The sequence below is a fragment of the Triticum urartu genome, chromosome 6 (genome assembly GCF_003073215.2).
Source record: "Triticum urartu cultivar G1812 chromosome 6, Tu2.1, whole genome shotgun sequence".
In the NCBI taxonomy this organism is placed as follows: domain Eukaryota; kingdom Viridiplantae; phylum Streptophyta; class Magnoliopsida; order Poales; family Poaceae; genus Triticum; species Triticum urartu.
Window position 1 is genome coordinate 76,075,350 of NC_053027.1, and position 13,886 is coordinate 76,089,235.

The window sequence follows — 13,886 nt, forward strand, 5'->3', positions numbered from 1 at the left end:
AATTAATTAATATTTTTTAAACTCTTGAACATTTTTAAAATTCGTGAACATTTATAAATTCACAAACATTTGTAAAAATCCTGAATAATTTTTAAATTCTAAATTATTTAATATTTTTAAATTTTGTGAACGTTTTTAAAATTCATTGAAATTTTGAATAAAATCCATGAATATTTTTAAAATTCGTGAAACATAATTTATTTCACCAATCTAGTTTTTTTTTCCCTAAGCGAGCATGCAACAGAATAGAAGGAGGGGGAATAAAACGCAGCCAGCTGAGTGAGTGGTCTGACGAGCGACCCGAAAGAAATTAAATGGGCCGCGACCTAGGCCACGCTAAAAAAAGCCCCCTGAGGCATGTTTTTCTGAAACTGGCATATGAATTATTTGTGAGGGCAATTAACTGATGTTTTTTTTGCGGGATGGCAACTAACTGATGGTTACCACCCCTAAAAAGACTAACTGGTGTGAACCAACCTCTGGTTGAGATGGTTAGGTGGACAGTGGTATCCCCAACCCACCAGAGTTCAAATCCTGGTGCTCAGTCTCTCGGAGGTGCTCATAGGGGTAGGGTGTGCGTGTGTGCGTTCATAGGGGTGAGTGTATACGCGTTTATATGAGCGCTTGCATCTGTACTGTGTTAAAAAAAAGACTAACTGGCGGCTACCCCTTCGGGGCTTTTCTAGCGGGCGCTGGAGCATGTTGCGTGCTGCACTTAGCCGTCGCCATGTGTTGCGTGCTGTACCCTTAGGATTTTGGTTTTTTTGTTGCACGCAGTTTCGGCTTTTACAGATTATGTTGTTCTTTCCTTGGTTTACCCTAGGTGTTGAAGGAAAAAACAATTTCACTTCTTGGGGAAGTCGTGCTATTCTTCGAGAAGCATAATATGTGATTCTATGTGAAGCATAACTGTGCTCCCTGAAAAGAAAAGAAAAACATAGTTGTGCTTCCAAAAAAGTCACATCATGTGCTTCTATGAGAAGCAAACTGTACTTTCCAAAAAGAAAGAAAAAAAATAGTTGTGCTTTCCCGAAAAAGGAAAAGACACAACCTCTGCTTCTATGAGAAGCATAATTGTGCTTCCCGAAAAGGGAGAAGCATAGTTTGTGCTTTCGCGTGGAGCACAATTGTGTTTGCCGAAAGTACATTTTGTGCTTTCCAAAATAAAGTAAATAAAGCCTAACTGTGTTTTTGGGTTCTGATTTTTTATATATCTGTTTTTGGTTTTGGTCTTTTTTTTATTTTTCTTTTTGATTTTTCTGTGAAAAAATGTCCGTGAAACCTATTAACATAAGATCTAGTTTCAAAGATTTCGACGCGAGAAACTGAACGGTGAAAATGGTTTGTGATTTAAACGCGCGGTTTAAGAGATAAAGCATTTTGAAAAGGAAAAAACGAATATACGAAAAAAACCTCCCAGGTTGAGACAACTGACGCAGTGCACCACTTATCAGCATCAAAGAAGATGGGGAGTGACCTTTATAAGGGTACCCCCTAATTAGTGATTTTGATTATTTGACTTACCCTGAAAAAAGGAATCATTTGAACTCCCCATCTACATAGATTTCTACTTCCTTCATTCTTAAATATAAGTCTTTTTAGACATTTCAAATGCACAACAACATACGGATGTATATAGACATATTTACAGTGTAGGTTCACTCAATTTGCTCCTTGGAATCTCTAAAAAGACTTAGAGGCTAATTGGTTTGATGCCAACATTTGGCATTGCCAATACTTGGCAAGCCAACAATTGGCAATATCAAAAGTTGCCAAAAATTGGCAACTTCTTATGAGGCTGTCAAGTAAAATTCGTAACCAATCAAGCACAAGCCAATATTTGGCATTTGCCAAATGTTGGCATGCCAATTTTTGATATCAAACTAATCATGCTTTTATATTTAGGAACGGAGGGAGTACCTCTCATGAAATAAAAATACCTACACAAATTTCTATATGGGCCTGGAGTTCAGCCGGCGCAGCGCAGGCCCTGCTCTCTCCCTCCTCTCTCCTCGAACAGCCTAACGCGAGAAACGCATCCCAGCCCAAACGGCACGAGCACGCACGCCGCCGCCCAGTGTCTGCACTCCGCCGGCGCCGTCCCCCGCCCCGGTCAACGTCTCCCGCGTAGCCTGGCCGTGCCGCGCTGCTGCGGTGCGACGTGCGCCCCCTGCTGGCCCCGGCCAGCCGGCCTCCCCCCGCGGCGGCGACGAGCAGAGCAGCCGACGTGGCGACGGCGGCATCCCTCCTCTGCGCCCCCGGCCCCGTGTTTCTGCGGCCGCCGGCTGTGTGGCCTGCTTCTGCCTACTGCCGCCGCGGAGCCCCTTCTCTGGCTGGTAATTTTCTCGCTGGTGGTTTGGTCTTTTGGTGAATTGGTGTATGCATTGTCTGATTGTCACACTGCATATATAGACGATGTAAACGTCGAACTGAAATTTAAATGGAATGGATTGTGTATGTGAGTATGTCTGTATGTCTAATGTGCTGATGGAACTCGATTGATTCATTTTACAGAAATAGAAGTTGGTGTTTGCTTCAGTCCTGGCTTCACAACTGGCTCCCATCTCAGTATCCCACCATGCTCTTCAGTCCAAAGCTTCTCTCATGGCCGTGCCCCAGACAGTCACAAGCCCAGGCTGCTCTGCTCCGCCGCCTATTTTGCGCCTTCTACCCAACCAACCTCGACGATGATGATCCCCCATTTACACGAATCCCCAAAAGTCCACCTCGAGCTCCAACGCCGCCGCCGCCGCCGAAGCCCAAAGACCAGCCTGCCAAGATCAGCCCCGACGAGCCGGCACACTCCGACCTTCCATTCGACTTCCAGTACTCGTACTCGGAGACTGACCCGGCTTGGAAGCCCATTGGATTCCGCGAGCCCACCCGGTTTTCGCCCTTTGGCCCCGGCCGCCTTGACCGGCCTTGGGACGGCGTCGCCGCGCGTGCCGAAGGGAACAGAGAGGATGTTTATGGCAGTGCGAGTAGTAGGGATGAGGTGCTTGGCGAGGCGCTGTCGGAAGCGGAGGTGGCAGAGCTCGTGGAGAGGTACCGGCACAGCGACTGCTCCCGGCAGATCAATTTGGGTGAGTTCTTAGTGCTCAACTCAGTGCTGAAATGGCATTTCTGTCTGATGATTTTAGTTGTCCAAGCTTTCGCATTGCAACTCCCAATCTTATTGCACATTTTGTTTGATTGATGAGGGAGTAACAAGTAGAATTTTTAGCATTGAATTTGGTCAAGTCTGTGAGAAAAGATTGCATATTTTACATTGTAATAAAATTTGGATCAATTGTTTGCATAGTATATGGAAAGTGCCATTGTGCATTTTTGTGCGGCTTATGTTGTTGCAACTGCTATTTTTGAACATTTGATCATTCGTGTAGCTCAGGAAAAATTACATTTATCTTCGAAGGCATTCCCTTGTTCCTGCTATAAATATGATGCATCATGTTCTCAGGGAAAGGTGGTGTAACTCATAATATGCTCGATGACATCCACAACCACTGGAGACGTGCAGAAGCGGTCAGAATCAAATGTCTTGGGGTTGCAACTCTTGACATGGACAATATATGCTTCCATCTTGAGGTCATAATGTGTTGCCACATGCTTGAGAAAATTGGGGATTGAACTCTCTTTTTCTGTTGAATTCAATTATCTATCAATTTCTGATGTGAGCGCACCATTTTGCAGGATAAAACAGGTGGGATAATCATATACCGTAGCATAAATATACTCATCCTATATCGTGGCCGGAACTATGATCCAAAACAACGGCCTGTCATACCATTGATGTTGTGGAAGCCATTGGCTCCTATTTATCCTAAGGTTGTCCAAAATGTTGCGGAAGGGTTGACTTTTGAGGAAACAAAAGAAATGAGAAACAGAGGATTACATTCGCCACCGCTTATGAAACTGAGTAAGTTGGAATATTTCTAGCAAGACCATTTCGAATCACATAAACGCATACTTCTATCTCATTATCTTGTTGCCAATATATTGTCGCTCCTATGTTGTGATATTTCTCTCTTGTGCAGCTAGGAATGGTGTTTATGTTAATGTTGTTGACAAAGTGAGAGAGGCCTTTAAGACTTCGGAAGTTGTGAGACTAGATTGCTCTCACACCGGCACTAGTGATTGCAAAAGAATTGGTGTGAAGTTGCGGGTATGTTGTGACATTCTAATACTTTCTATGAATTAATCCCTTTAGTCTTGCATTCATAAGAAAGATCAAGGAAGCCTGGAAAATAAATAAATTCAATAAAAGTTCTAATCAAACAAGTTTGCTGGTGTAGTAGTTAGCTTGCAGTTGAGATATAACGACCCTCCTGCAGTTTACAATTAGCTCGTCATAGATGCAGCCAAGTATAATATGCCTTAGAACTTGCTTAGAATTTCGGACAGAAGACATTTCCTTTGCAACACAACAGTAGAACCACTGGAGAATTTACTATAGAAACCAGATGCTCCTTTATGTCTTGAAAACATCGCAGTTGGAATGCTTATTTAACTTTGCTCTTTGCTTCCTTCGATTTCATAGGATTTGGTTCCATGCATTCCTATATTATTTAAAGATGAACAAATTATTCTCTGGAGAGGGAAGCGGGACCAGGAGGACTCTGTTTCAGCTCATTGTACTTCTCCACCACAGTGAAGCTGGACCAGGAGGACTCACAGTAGCAGCTTGCTGAAGCAGGCCTGCTGCTTGGATGACTTGTATGACTTCCACGAGATGCGTTCACTGGAGAATGCCACCATCTATCGTTAGATTACAGCAACATAAGGATCTGCAGTCTACAGGAAATGATCTAGTTGCTTGTCAATATTTCTTGCTGCTGTCTGAAGTAATTTGTCTCGAGATTATGTGGACCGCACAACAGGAGAGTGATGTTCTATTTGTGTGAAGAAAAAGACAATTTATAAGGTATGCAGCAGCATCTCCTTGCTTGGAAGCGGTTGCCACGGTCAGCAGTACTTCCAGCTGAAGGATTCATCTTCAGCCTTCCGTCCTCTGGCTCCCACCCCCGCAGTTTTGGAAGTGTCAGCTTGTTTCTGTTGCTTCATCTGCCTGATCCAGGATCGATGCTCGAGATTGAGGCGCCAAAAAATAGAATCTCTAGACATGTGATTCACATCCATGCCATTTGAATCAAGATCAGATGGTCTGAGCCTCAAATAAGCTTTTTAGCCGATGTTGTACACCCTTTTGGTGGATGGATTAACACATATTCGATAGATATAAGCAGATTTAAGACATATGCATGTGTGGCTGTGTGACTTGCCTTCGTGCCAATGTTGTTGCAAAGAGTTGATCATCTCAACTGGCTGTGCTTTTTTCTGGCAAGTGGACAAGAGGATACTGGATATCCGAAGAACATGCCACCAGAACGAAAGCATTCGCACCACAAGAAAGCTGTGGGTAACAAAAGTTGTCGTAGACAGACTGAAGACCATAAAAAATCATCACATTTTCAACTATGAAAAATTCTCTTCTCTTCGCATACACCACAAGATTTGCATCCTCAAAACCAACCTAAAATATACATTAAATATTATATTTTTCCCGCCTAACTATAATCTTAACTTGTTACTTCAATCCTTTCAATCCCAGCTCATCCTTCTGCATACCTTTTGAATCGTAGTATGTATCAATGTATGTATGTACAAGCCATCACGAGAAACGATGCTCGATGTATGTTACGAACTGTCAGTAACAGCGATGGCGGTGACGGCGGCGGCGCCGCTGGTGTCCTCCATCCAGGCGGCCTGCGTTTCGTCCCACGACCGCGGGCGGACGCCGGTGCGGAAGAAGACGACCATCTCCAGCGCCTCGAACACCTTGTGCCTGTCCAGCACCCCGTTCCACACGCCGCTGAGGATGCAGTAGTTGGTGCTGTAGGGCTGGCGGTGGTGCGCGGCGTGCTGCGCGCGCGACACCAGCACGCCGGCGGCCTGCAGCGCCTCGACGCCGGGCGGCAGCCGGCGGCGTTTCTCGTGCGCCCATGCGTGGAACTGCTGGCTCAGCACCACGCACGCCGCGAAGGTCCCCGCGAAGGCGTGCGCGGCGGCCGGCGCGTGGGCGGCGGCCGCCGCGCCCTCCACGGCGGGGAGCGCGAGCGCGACGGCGCGCGCCAGCGCGTGCAGGTTGTTGCAGGGCTCCCGGCGCGTGATGGTGGAGGGGTGGCGGTGGTGGCCCTGGAAGGCGGCGATCTGCGCGCCGACGAGGGGCGTGGAGGCGTCCCCGTAGTTGTCGACGAGCCAGTGGTAGACGCCCGTGGCGAGGTCGGCGACGGTGTAGGCGGCGAGGGCGGCGGCCAGCGGCTCGGCGTAGGAGCCGGAGTCGGCGGCGAGGGAGGCGGACGCGGAGAGCGAGGAGAGCACGGCGGCCGAGCCGGCCAGCGTCCACGCGCGCTGCGGCCACGTGGACCGCAGCTCGTCCGGATCGGCGCGGGCCAGCGCCGCCGGCGTCGGCGAGGCCGCCCGGCACGGCGGCGGCGCGCGGCGGTGCACCGGCGGGAGGGTGCAGCGGGGGGTCAGCGCGTACATGGCTGGCATGGCTTGGTGTCTGCTTCCACGTACGCGCGTGATCCGCTTTCGTTCAAAACGAATTCCAGCCAGAAGTTGCGCGGGCTGCTGGCTTTATAGGAGTGGATCATAGCAGATGGTGAGTCCACAATGGCGAATTAGTGGACGGCAATTTAACTCGTAGTATGTAGGGAGTTCTCTCGCTCTCTCCTCGTCTCATCTCTCTCCCTCTCAAATCGCTTTCTCTCTGGGAAAGTGCAGGGTTATGGCTGTTTACTTGTGAGCCATGTATGTGGTGGAGTGATGAACTACGTGGTAACTTGTGGTGTTTGCGTCAAAAGAAGGCGCGTCGTCTTGGTTCAGTGCAATTATAACAAAAGTGTACTGACACTTAAAAGCAATGGACATGGCGAAAATGCTCTTCTGCACTCGAGGAGTTATTTAGCCAAAACCACCACATTATGGGCTAGGGTAACAGATCAGTACCACATTTGAGGCAATGCACAAAAAACCATCAGAATTGCGCCTAATACGTAACGCGGAGCACTGATTTTCTGATTTACTCGCGAAGACAGCGAAACCGACAAGTTGGCCCCAACTGTCGGGCTGACATGGCGTGCCTATGTGGATAATTTGCTAGGTGGCAAAAGGGTCCCACCTGTCAATGACTCTTTATCCTTTTTCACCTTTTCTTTTTATTTCTCATGGGCATTTCAGCAAACAGGCTATGGGCGTGTCATGAGCAGCGCAACGACCAGGCTATGCCGCGTGGGCGGCGCACCGGGGAGCAGGCCGAAGGCAGTTGCGGTGAGGAGAAGCTCGGGCGGCGCTGCAGAGAGGACGACGGTGGGCTCGGGCGGAGAGGACGCCACAGACTCGCCGCTGCGGTCGGACGCGCGCCAGCATAGGTCAGGCCGCACGGGGTCGACCTCGCCTGCCCGGACTGCGGCGGCGGGTTCCTCGAGGAGATGAGGCGGACCCCACCGGCCCCCGCCTACCTCCGCCGCCCGCGCGCGCACCACGCCAACGACGTGCGCCTCCGCTGCAGTCGCCGTGCCGCGGCCGCCTCTGTCGGAAGTGGGGGAGGGGGCGACTGCGCGCCTTTCAACCCGGTCATCGTGCTCCGGCGCTCGGCGCAGCGGCGGGGGACGAGAAGTGGATGCCGCGGTCGCCGTCGACTCTGGCATGCTGGGCGGCGGGGCGGATCCTCGCCAGATCTGGGCGAGACGGATGACAGGTAGCTGGAAGTGCGGCTGGAGAACGGATGGCAGGTAGCTGAGCGGCGGGGAGGCTCGCCGGTGATGGCTCGTCGGGCTAAGGCTCCAGCGGCGGCGCGAGTATGGCTGGCTGTGGTTGCGGTCGTGGGGAAGAAGGCTTGGAGGGGGAGAGAGAGGAATAAGAGAGAGGCCGACATGTGGGCCTTCGACCACCTCAGCAAATTATCCATGTAGGCATGCCACATCGGCCCGACAAGTGGGCCCAACCGGTCAGATCCGCTATTTTTGTGGCCAAATTCGAGCATCAGTGCTCCGCGTTACGTATTAGGCGCAATTCTGGTGGTTTTTTGTGCACTGCCTCAAATGTGGTACCGATCTGTTACCCTAACCCATAATGTGGTGATTTTGGGTAAATAACTCGCACTCGAGCACATATATGCACCTGCCGTGAACAGTAAATTCAAAAATAATGGTAAATTTTCTCAAAAGAATATGAACTTTTTATATGTGTATAAAACATTGCTGAATGTGTTCAGTTGTTGCAAAGTTTCATCATGGAAGTCGTGGCAAAAAAATAATAAAAAATCGATGCTCCAAGATGCTAAAGCAATGCCAGTATTTTCAACCACTCTGAACATCCACCAATGCTTGCCACAAAAGAAAAATCTGATTTTTGGATATTTTTATCATTGTTTTCGAATTTACTGTTCATTCGGGTTCATATGTTCTCGACAGCAGAAACTCTGTGTCCTGGAAATGGTCGAATTGCGTGTGCAAAGAATATTGAATGGTTGAGCCTTTAGCACACGCACAATTTGTGATTTTGCCTTTTTTTCCCCTGAAAACCCAAAGATTCAAGATATTTGCAATTCATCAAGAAGAGAGCCAAAACTGGATTGACAATGTTAGTGGCCGAGGGAAATCATGCCGAAAACCAAACAAGTGATGGAGGCCACCATCCGATAGGCGGCCGCACACGGACACCACCATGACATGCTAGCTAGATCGAACCCACTTGTCGTGTTGACCATTTTGACGACCTCACCCCCCCTCCCCGCCCCACCATGGCGACCACAATCCAACCCATAGACCCTTTACCACGAAGACTCGCATGCCTTGCGTCGCTCCTGGAGCGGCTCGGGATTTCAAACCCTAGCCCCCACCTTGCCCCTCCTCCTCCTTGCCTCTCCATTGCCAAAGGAAACAGGAGGGCAAAGCACACCATATTTGTAAAAGTTGTGTTGTATGACTATGGTCCAAAATCATCTTCCTGCCAAATTTAGTGCTTTGAATTATATTATTATTATTGTTGAAAGACCAAAGAACATATATTAAATAGCACAAATCCTCCAAAATCACCCTTATAGAAAATGGAAAATACATCCAAGCAGCAATGCTCGTCGCCGCATGTGTGCCTCTGCCTCAGCTTGTTGAAACTTAGGAACTTGTCAAAACAACGGCTGAGAAATTATCGATGTAGACTAGAAGACAATGACGAACGCGATCTGTGTAGCAAATCGCCGTCCTGGAGAAGAAAACTTCATACATGGCCTATAAAACGCCTCGGGTGAAGCTGGAGGGATTCGGGGAACACAAAGCTCCATGGGTTGGAATTGGAGCCGGAGATGACCAAGACGCATAGCCATGTTGCCCACTCTACAGGACTACGCCACCAAGATAAGCATGCAAAAGAAAAACGCAGACCCACAAAATTAGATTTGGGACACATCATCCTCCACACGCCTCCAAGAATATCAAAAAGTACCACTGGATTTTGACACGACCAAGGTCTGGTCCGCAAACGCCGAGTCCAAGTGCAAATTCTTCGCATGGCTAGCTTTGCACGGAAGAATTCTCACTGTGGATATGCTGGCCGTGAGGGGATGGCCTCACGATCCCAGATGCATGCTCTGTTTTCAGCAGCCAGAAACAACAACTCACCTCTGCAAAGACTGTCCCTTCACGGTCGCGGTTTGGAACCAGGTGAACTCTTGGACTAACGAAGGCGTTCCAATCTCGGGCTTCCTCCCGGAGTCAGGAAATGTGTCTGACTGGTGGGACAAGACTCTGAATTCCCAGTCCAAGCAAGTGCGCAAGAGGCGCAGTGGAAAAATCATCTACACGATATGGTCCGTTTGGAAGGAGCGAAATAGGCGAGTTTTCACTGGACAAAGGCTGACGCATCGCGAGGTGGCGACTCTAGCCCTAGACGCAATTAATCAGCGCGACCTGGCGTTTGCCGGCAACCTGCCAACCGCCGGCATTGGTTAATCTAGATTCTAGGTTGTTTGGTCTTTTGTGGTTTGTGCGACGTTTTCTAAAACACTCATCTTTCTGTAAATTGCGTCCTTTCGCCATTTCTTCTATATAAAAAAAGGCAGTGCTTATGCCGGTTTCCTGAAAAAAAATACCACTGGAACGAGGGTGAGCTCGAACGACCTTATTCTACGCCGCCGTCGACGCCATTGTCTTGCCGCTGCCCATCGGAGACAAAATCTAATTTTATAACTAACTCTACTACCTTGGGACCGAAGTCATGGGGTCTCTGCCACCTCTCGTAGCTGGAGCGGCGGACAGATGACAGGGGCCCCTCCGTGGTCTCCCCAGGGAGACGGAGGAGATTGGCCGCCGCCTAGGGTGGGAACGGGTCGGGGAAAGAGCGATTCATGTATACTTTTTTTCAACGTAACCTTCGTTCCTTTATATAAAATGTATTTATTTTTTAATAAAATTCCAGAATGTAAGGTGTATTTCTTTCAATTCCGCATAATTCCCTTGTTATCCCTTCGGAAAAAGGGAAAGAATCTCTCTCCTGATTGTCTGTATCTCTTCTTGTAGCAAAACAAGGAAACTATCTCTCTGTCGATTGCATATATCTCATACTTTTCTCGACTAACTGATTTACTTGCCACTAACAAATAAATTTGCCAAGGATAATTTTATCCTAACATGTCTATAATTATGTGACTTGATCACCGTGCCGAAAATAATACACCTTACATAAAAGAACGGAGGGAGTATATAATAGTGGCCGGTTTTATTTAACTACTTGCATGTTTATGGACTAAAGTGTTCTGCAAAAGTTAACGATGACCTGCATTCTGATCTTTGCCTCATATCCGTCTTGTCTGGTCAGTACCATTTGCATGTGAACATCTGGAACGCAACACGGGATACAAGAACTTGGTAGGCTTCCGTATTCGCAATGCCAAAGCATGGACATGTACAATGAAGTGTGGTGATAAGTGTGTTCGCGATCGAAGTCACTGGTGACCAGGCAACGAACTGTTAATCACCCTTTCGTAGCCTCAAAACTGAGTAGAAAACTTAAGGATACCTGTGTAGCAGTGTAGGAGACACTGTTCTGTTACTGCATAGTAAGTGTTCTGTGTAAATTATTTCACCAAAGTGGCTGTAGTTTAGTGGTGAGAATTCCACGTTGTGGCCGTGGAGACCTGGGCTCGAATCCCAGCAGCCACAATTACATTCTTTTTTGTGCTTGTCCAGTTTACAGATGTTATACGTACAGCACAAAACAGCATCACTTCTTTGTGACAAAAAATGGCTAAAGCAAGGCCCTCCAGAAATAGCCTACCAATCACAAGTTCATTTTCTTTTTCTTTTGATCATTTTCAATGTTATACGTATCAAAAAGAGGCGAAATGTTGCGGCGGAAAACAACAACATTTTTACCTAGCCAATGTATTTTCCTAACCCAAGCAACAAGTTCATTTTTTTTGTGCTTGTCCAGTTTACAGATGTTATTATACGTACAACACAAAACATCATCATTTCTTCGTGACAAAAATTGACTAAAGCAAAGCCCTCCAAAAATAGCCTAGCAATCACAAGTTCATTTTCTTTTTCTTTTGATCATTTTCAAATGTTATATGTATCAAAAAGAGGCGAAATGTTGCGGCGGAAAACAACAACGTTTTTACCTAGCCAATCTATTTTCCTAACCCAAGCAACAAGTTCATTCTTCTTTTGGCCCTTTTAAAAAGCCTCCCCGTGTGTGGGCTAAGCCCAATGTTGATGTCGCCTATGTCGAAGTTGTAGGAGAGGGAGACGTCATTTTTGCTTCCTGCCGCTACCTGCAGAATTGCTCAAGTGCCCTTGAAGCTGAATTAGCGGCGATCATGGAGGGTGTGGATCTTACAATAGAGTGGAGTACTCTCCTGTTCATCCTAAAGACAGACTGCGCTACTGCGGTGGATATGATCTGAGGCCCAGCCAGGGACCGTTCACCTTTGGCAACCATGGTGAGTAAGATTAAAAGGCTCATGAGTATAGGTAAAGTGCATGCACTATCACACGTTCATCGAGGATAAAATGAAGTTAGTCATAAGTTGTGCCAGATGGGGAGAGTTGGTCCATGTATTGTTGTTTGGCTCCGAGTTGGGCCAGCGAAGATCCAAGAGCTTTGCTCCAAGGACTGTAATAACTTTGATTGATCAATGATATTATCCCTTTTGCAAAAAAAGAGGTGAAACTTTATGATAGAAAACAACATCATTTTTAGATGCCCAAATTGATTAAGCTAGCATTTCAAAAATGGATCAGCCAATACTTGGTCTCCCCCTTCTTTTGCCCTAACCCAACAAGGATAAAAACATCAAAGCATGTTGGACATCTCGACCATCCGAGCTTCTTTCGAACACAGCCAATTAAATTGTTCGAGGGGTAGACTATGGGAATCTCTAGTCAATTGATCCTCAAAAGTATCTAAGTCCCTAAAAAAATTCAGACCGTAGCCAAAAAGCAACTCCTCCCATCAATATATTAAGGCATGTTTCGGGTTTGAAGCCCTAAACCATCTTAGGGTAGTTGACTTACGGTCCCAACCGAGGGAAGGGATGGAAAGATACACCCTTTTTCAGTGAGTGATGCACAAATTCATTTTTGTTGTTTTACATTTTATAAATTTTATGTGTCAGAAGAGGCAGAACAACTTTTTTTTGCAGGAAAGAAGAGGCAAAACATCACGCTAGAAAACGACATAATTTTTTCATTGCCCAAATTGAAGCAAGCGCTCCAAAAATAGCACAACCAACATAGTTAGTTTTTTCTCCTCGTTTCCCCCAGCCCAACAAAAATGAAAACATCAAAACACATTGGAAATCTCAGCCAGAGTTTCTTTCGGACACCACCCATTAAATCGAGTGAGGGATAGCCTAAGGACATCTCTAGTCAGCCGGTCCTCAAATTCTCTAAGCACACAAATCTATCATCCTCAAATCATGCCCCCTCAAATGATCATCTTTTACAGTGACTTTGAGATATGTAACTCATCACCTCTTGCAAACCCTGGCGGAGCTCCTCCCATTCATCTAACCCCGCTGCCATGAATGAATAACGAAAGGTAAGCTCACAGTAACCATCACTGATGACTTGGTCAACTGTCACATTTTGTTGATCAAGATTTATAAAGTGATTAAACTGGAATCAAAGAACAGCCTTGATCCATCTAAAATATTTAGTTCCCCAAACCACATCCCCAAAAATCATGGGTATTGGGAGGGTGGTACCTAACCCATCCTCAAAACCGAGTTCCACTTTTTTTAATATAATTCTCACCTTATTTTACATAAAACAAAAATATTTTAACTACATTTTCACATTACTGTAAAAAACAAAGAAAAGAAGAAAGAGGAAAATTTCTATTGGCCATTGCATCAAACACATTCCGTCTGACGCCGACCAGAGAGCACGGTGGCATGCGTGAGCTTGCCATAGACGCTTCGGTGGTCGGAGGTGGGGCGGATAGAGACATAGAGGTGCCATGACCGAATATTCGACCTCGCTGAAACTCGAGGCCATGGCGGTGTAGGAAATGACCAAAGCATCAGAGGAGGTGCGTTGGGTGCAGGTGGAGTCTCGGCGAGTGGCAAGGCGTGGCGGCGGACACAAGCTCCGGCTCAGTGGCCTTGATAGAAGAAGGCTTGGGATGCGGAGATAAACAACTGTGGCACCAAGAATGCATGGGGATGCCATGATGGGGCATGGGCGGTCGACGAGGTCATAGATGTCATCGGTGGTAACTTTGGCAGGACTGGAGGTGGCAGTCGGGGAAGGATATTTCATCTGCCAAATATTTTATATCAGGAATTAAGGATTGGGAGGGAACAAGACCTCCCACCTCATTGG

General features: G+C 47.1%; 2 protein-coding genes and 1 non-coding gene across 3 annotated transcripts; 2 read left to right on the forward strand and 1 right to left on the reverse strand.

Annotated features, from left to right (window-relative positions):
• Positions 1 to 1,978: 1,978 nt before the first annotated feature.
• On the forward strand, positions 1,979 to 5,253 carry LOC125513972 (CRS2-associated factor 2, mitochondrial-like). The gene is made up of 6 exons (XM_048679210.1): positions 1,979 to 2,336; positions 2,515 to 3,083; positions 3,458 to 3,585; positions 3,691 to 3,916; positions 4,035 to 4,162; positions 4,538 to 5,253. The coding sequence occupies exons 2-6, from the start codon at positions 2,579 to 2,581 to the stop codon at positions 4,649 to 4,651; spliced, it is 1,101 nt and encodes a 366-aa protein (XP_048535167.1). The 5' UTR covers positions 1,979 to 2,336; positions 2,515 to 2,578; the 3' UTR covers positions 4,652 to 5,253.
• Positions 5,254 to 5,444: 191 nt separating this feature from the next.
• LOC125513973 (fatty acid desaturase 4, chloroplastic-like) lies at positions 5,445 to 6,665 on the reverse strand. Its single transcript, XM_048679211.1, has one exon. It carries the CDS (start codon positions 6,550 to 6,552, stop codon positions 5,695 to 5,697), a length of 858 nt encoding a protein of 285 aa, XP_048535168.1. The 5' UTR covers positions 6,553 to 6,665; the 3' UTR covers positions 5,445 to 5,694.
• A 4,482-nt stretch (positions 6,666 to 11,147) lies between these two features.
• Positions 11,148 to 11,219, forward strand: TRNAH-GUG. Its single transcript has one exon. It is a non-coding gene; the product is annotated as a tRNA-His (tRNA).
• Positions 11,220 to 13,886: the final 2,667 nt, after the last annotated feature.

Bases quoted from the DNA above. Each gene is read 5' to 3' on its own strand.
- LOC125513972 (XM_048679210.1), top strand. From the start codon at position 2,579: ATGCTCTTCAGTCCAAAGCTTCTCTCATGGCCGTGCCCCAGACAGTCA. The intron at 3,917-4,034 runs GTAAGTTGGAAT...TCTCTTGTGCAG, and splicing joins GCCACCGCTTATGAAACTGA to CTAGGAATGGTGTTTATGTT. The intron at 4,163-4,537 runs GTATGTTGTGAC...TCGATTTCATAG, and splicing joins GAATTGGTGTGAAGTTGCGG to GATTTGGTTCCATGCATTCC.
- LOC125513973 (XM_048679211.1), bottom strand. From the start codon at position 6,552: ATGCCAGCCATGTACGCGCTGACCCCCCGCTGCACCCTCCCGCCGGTG.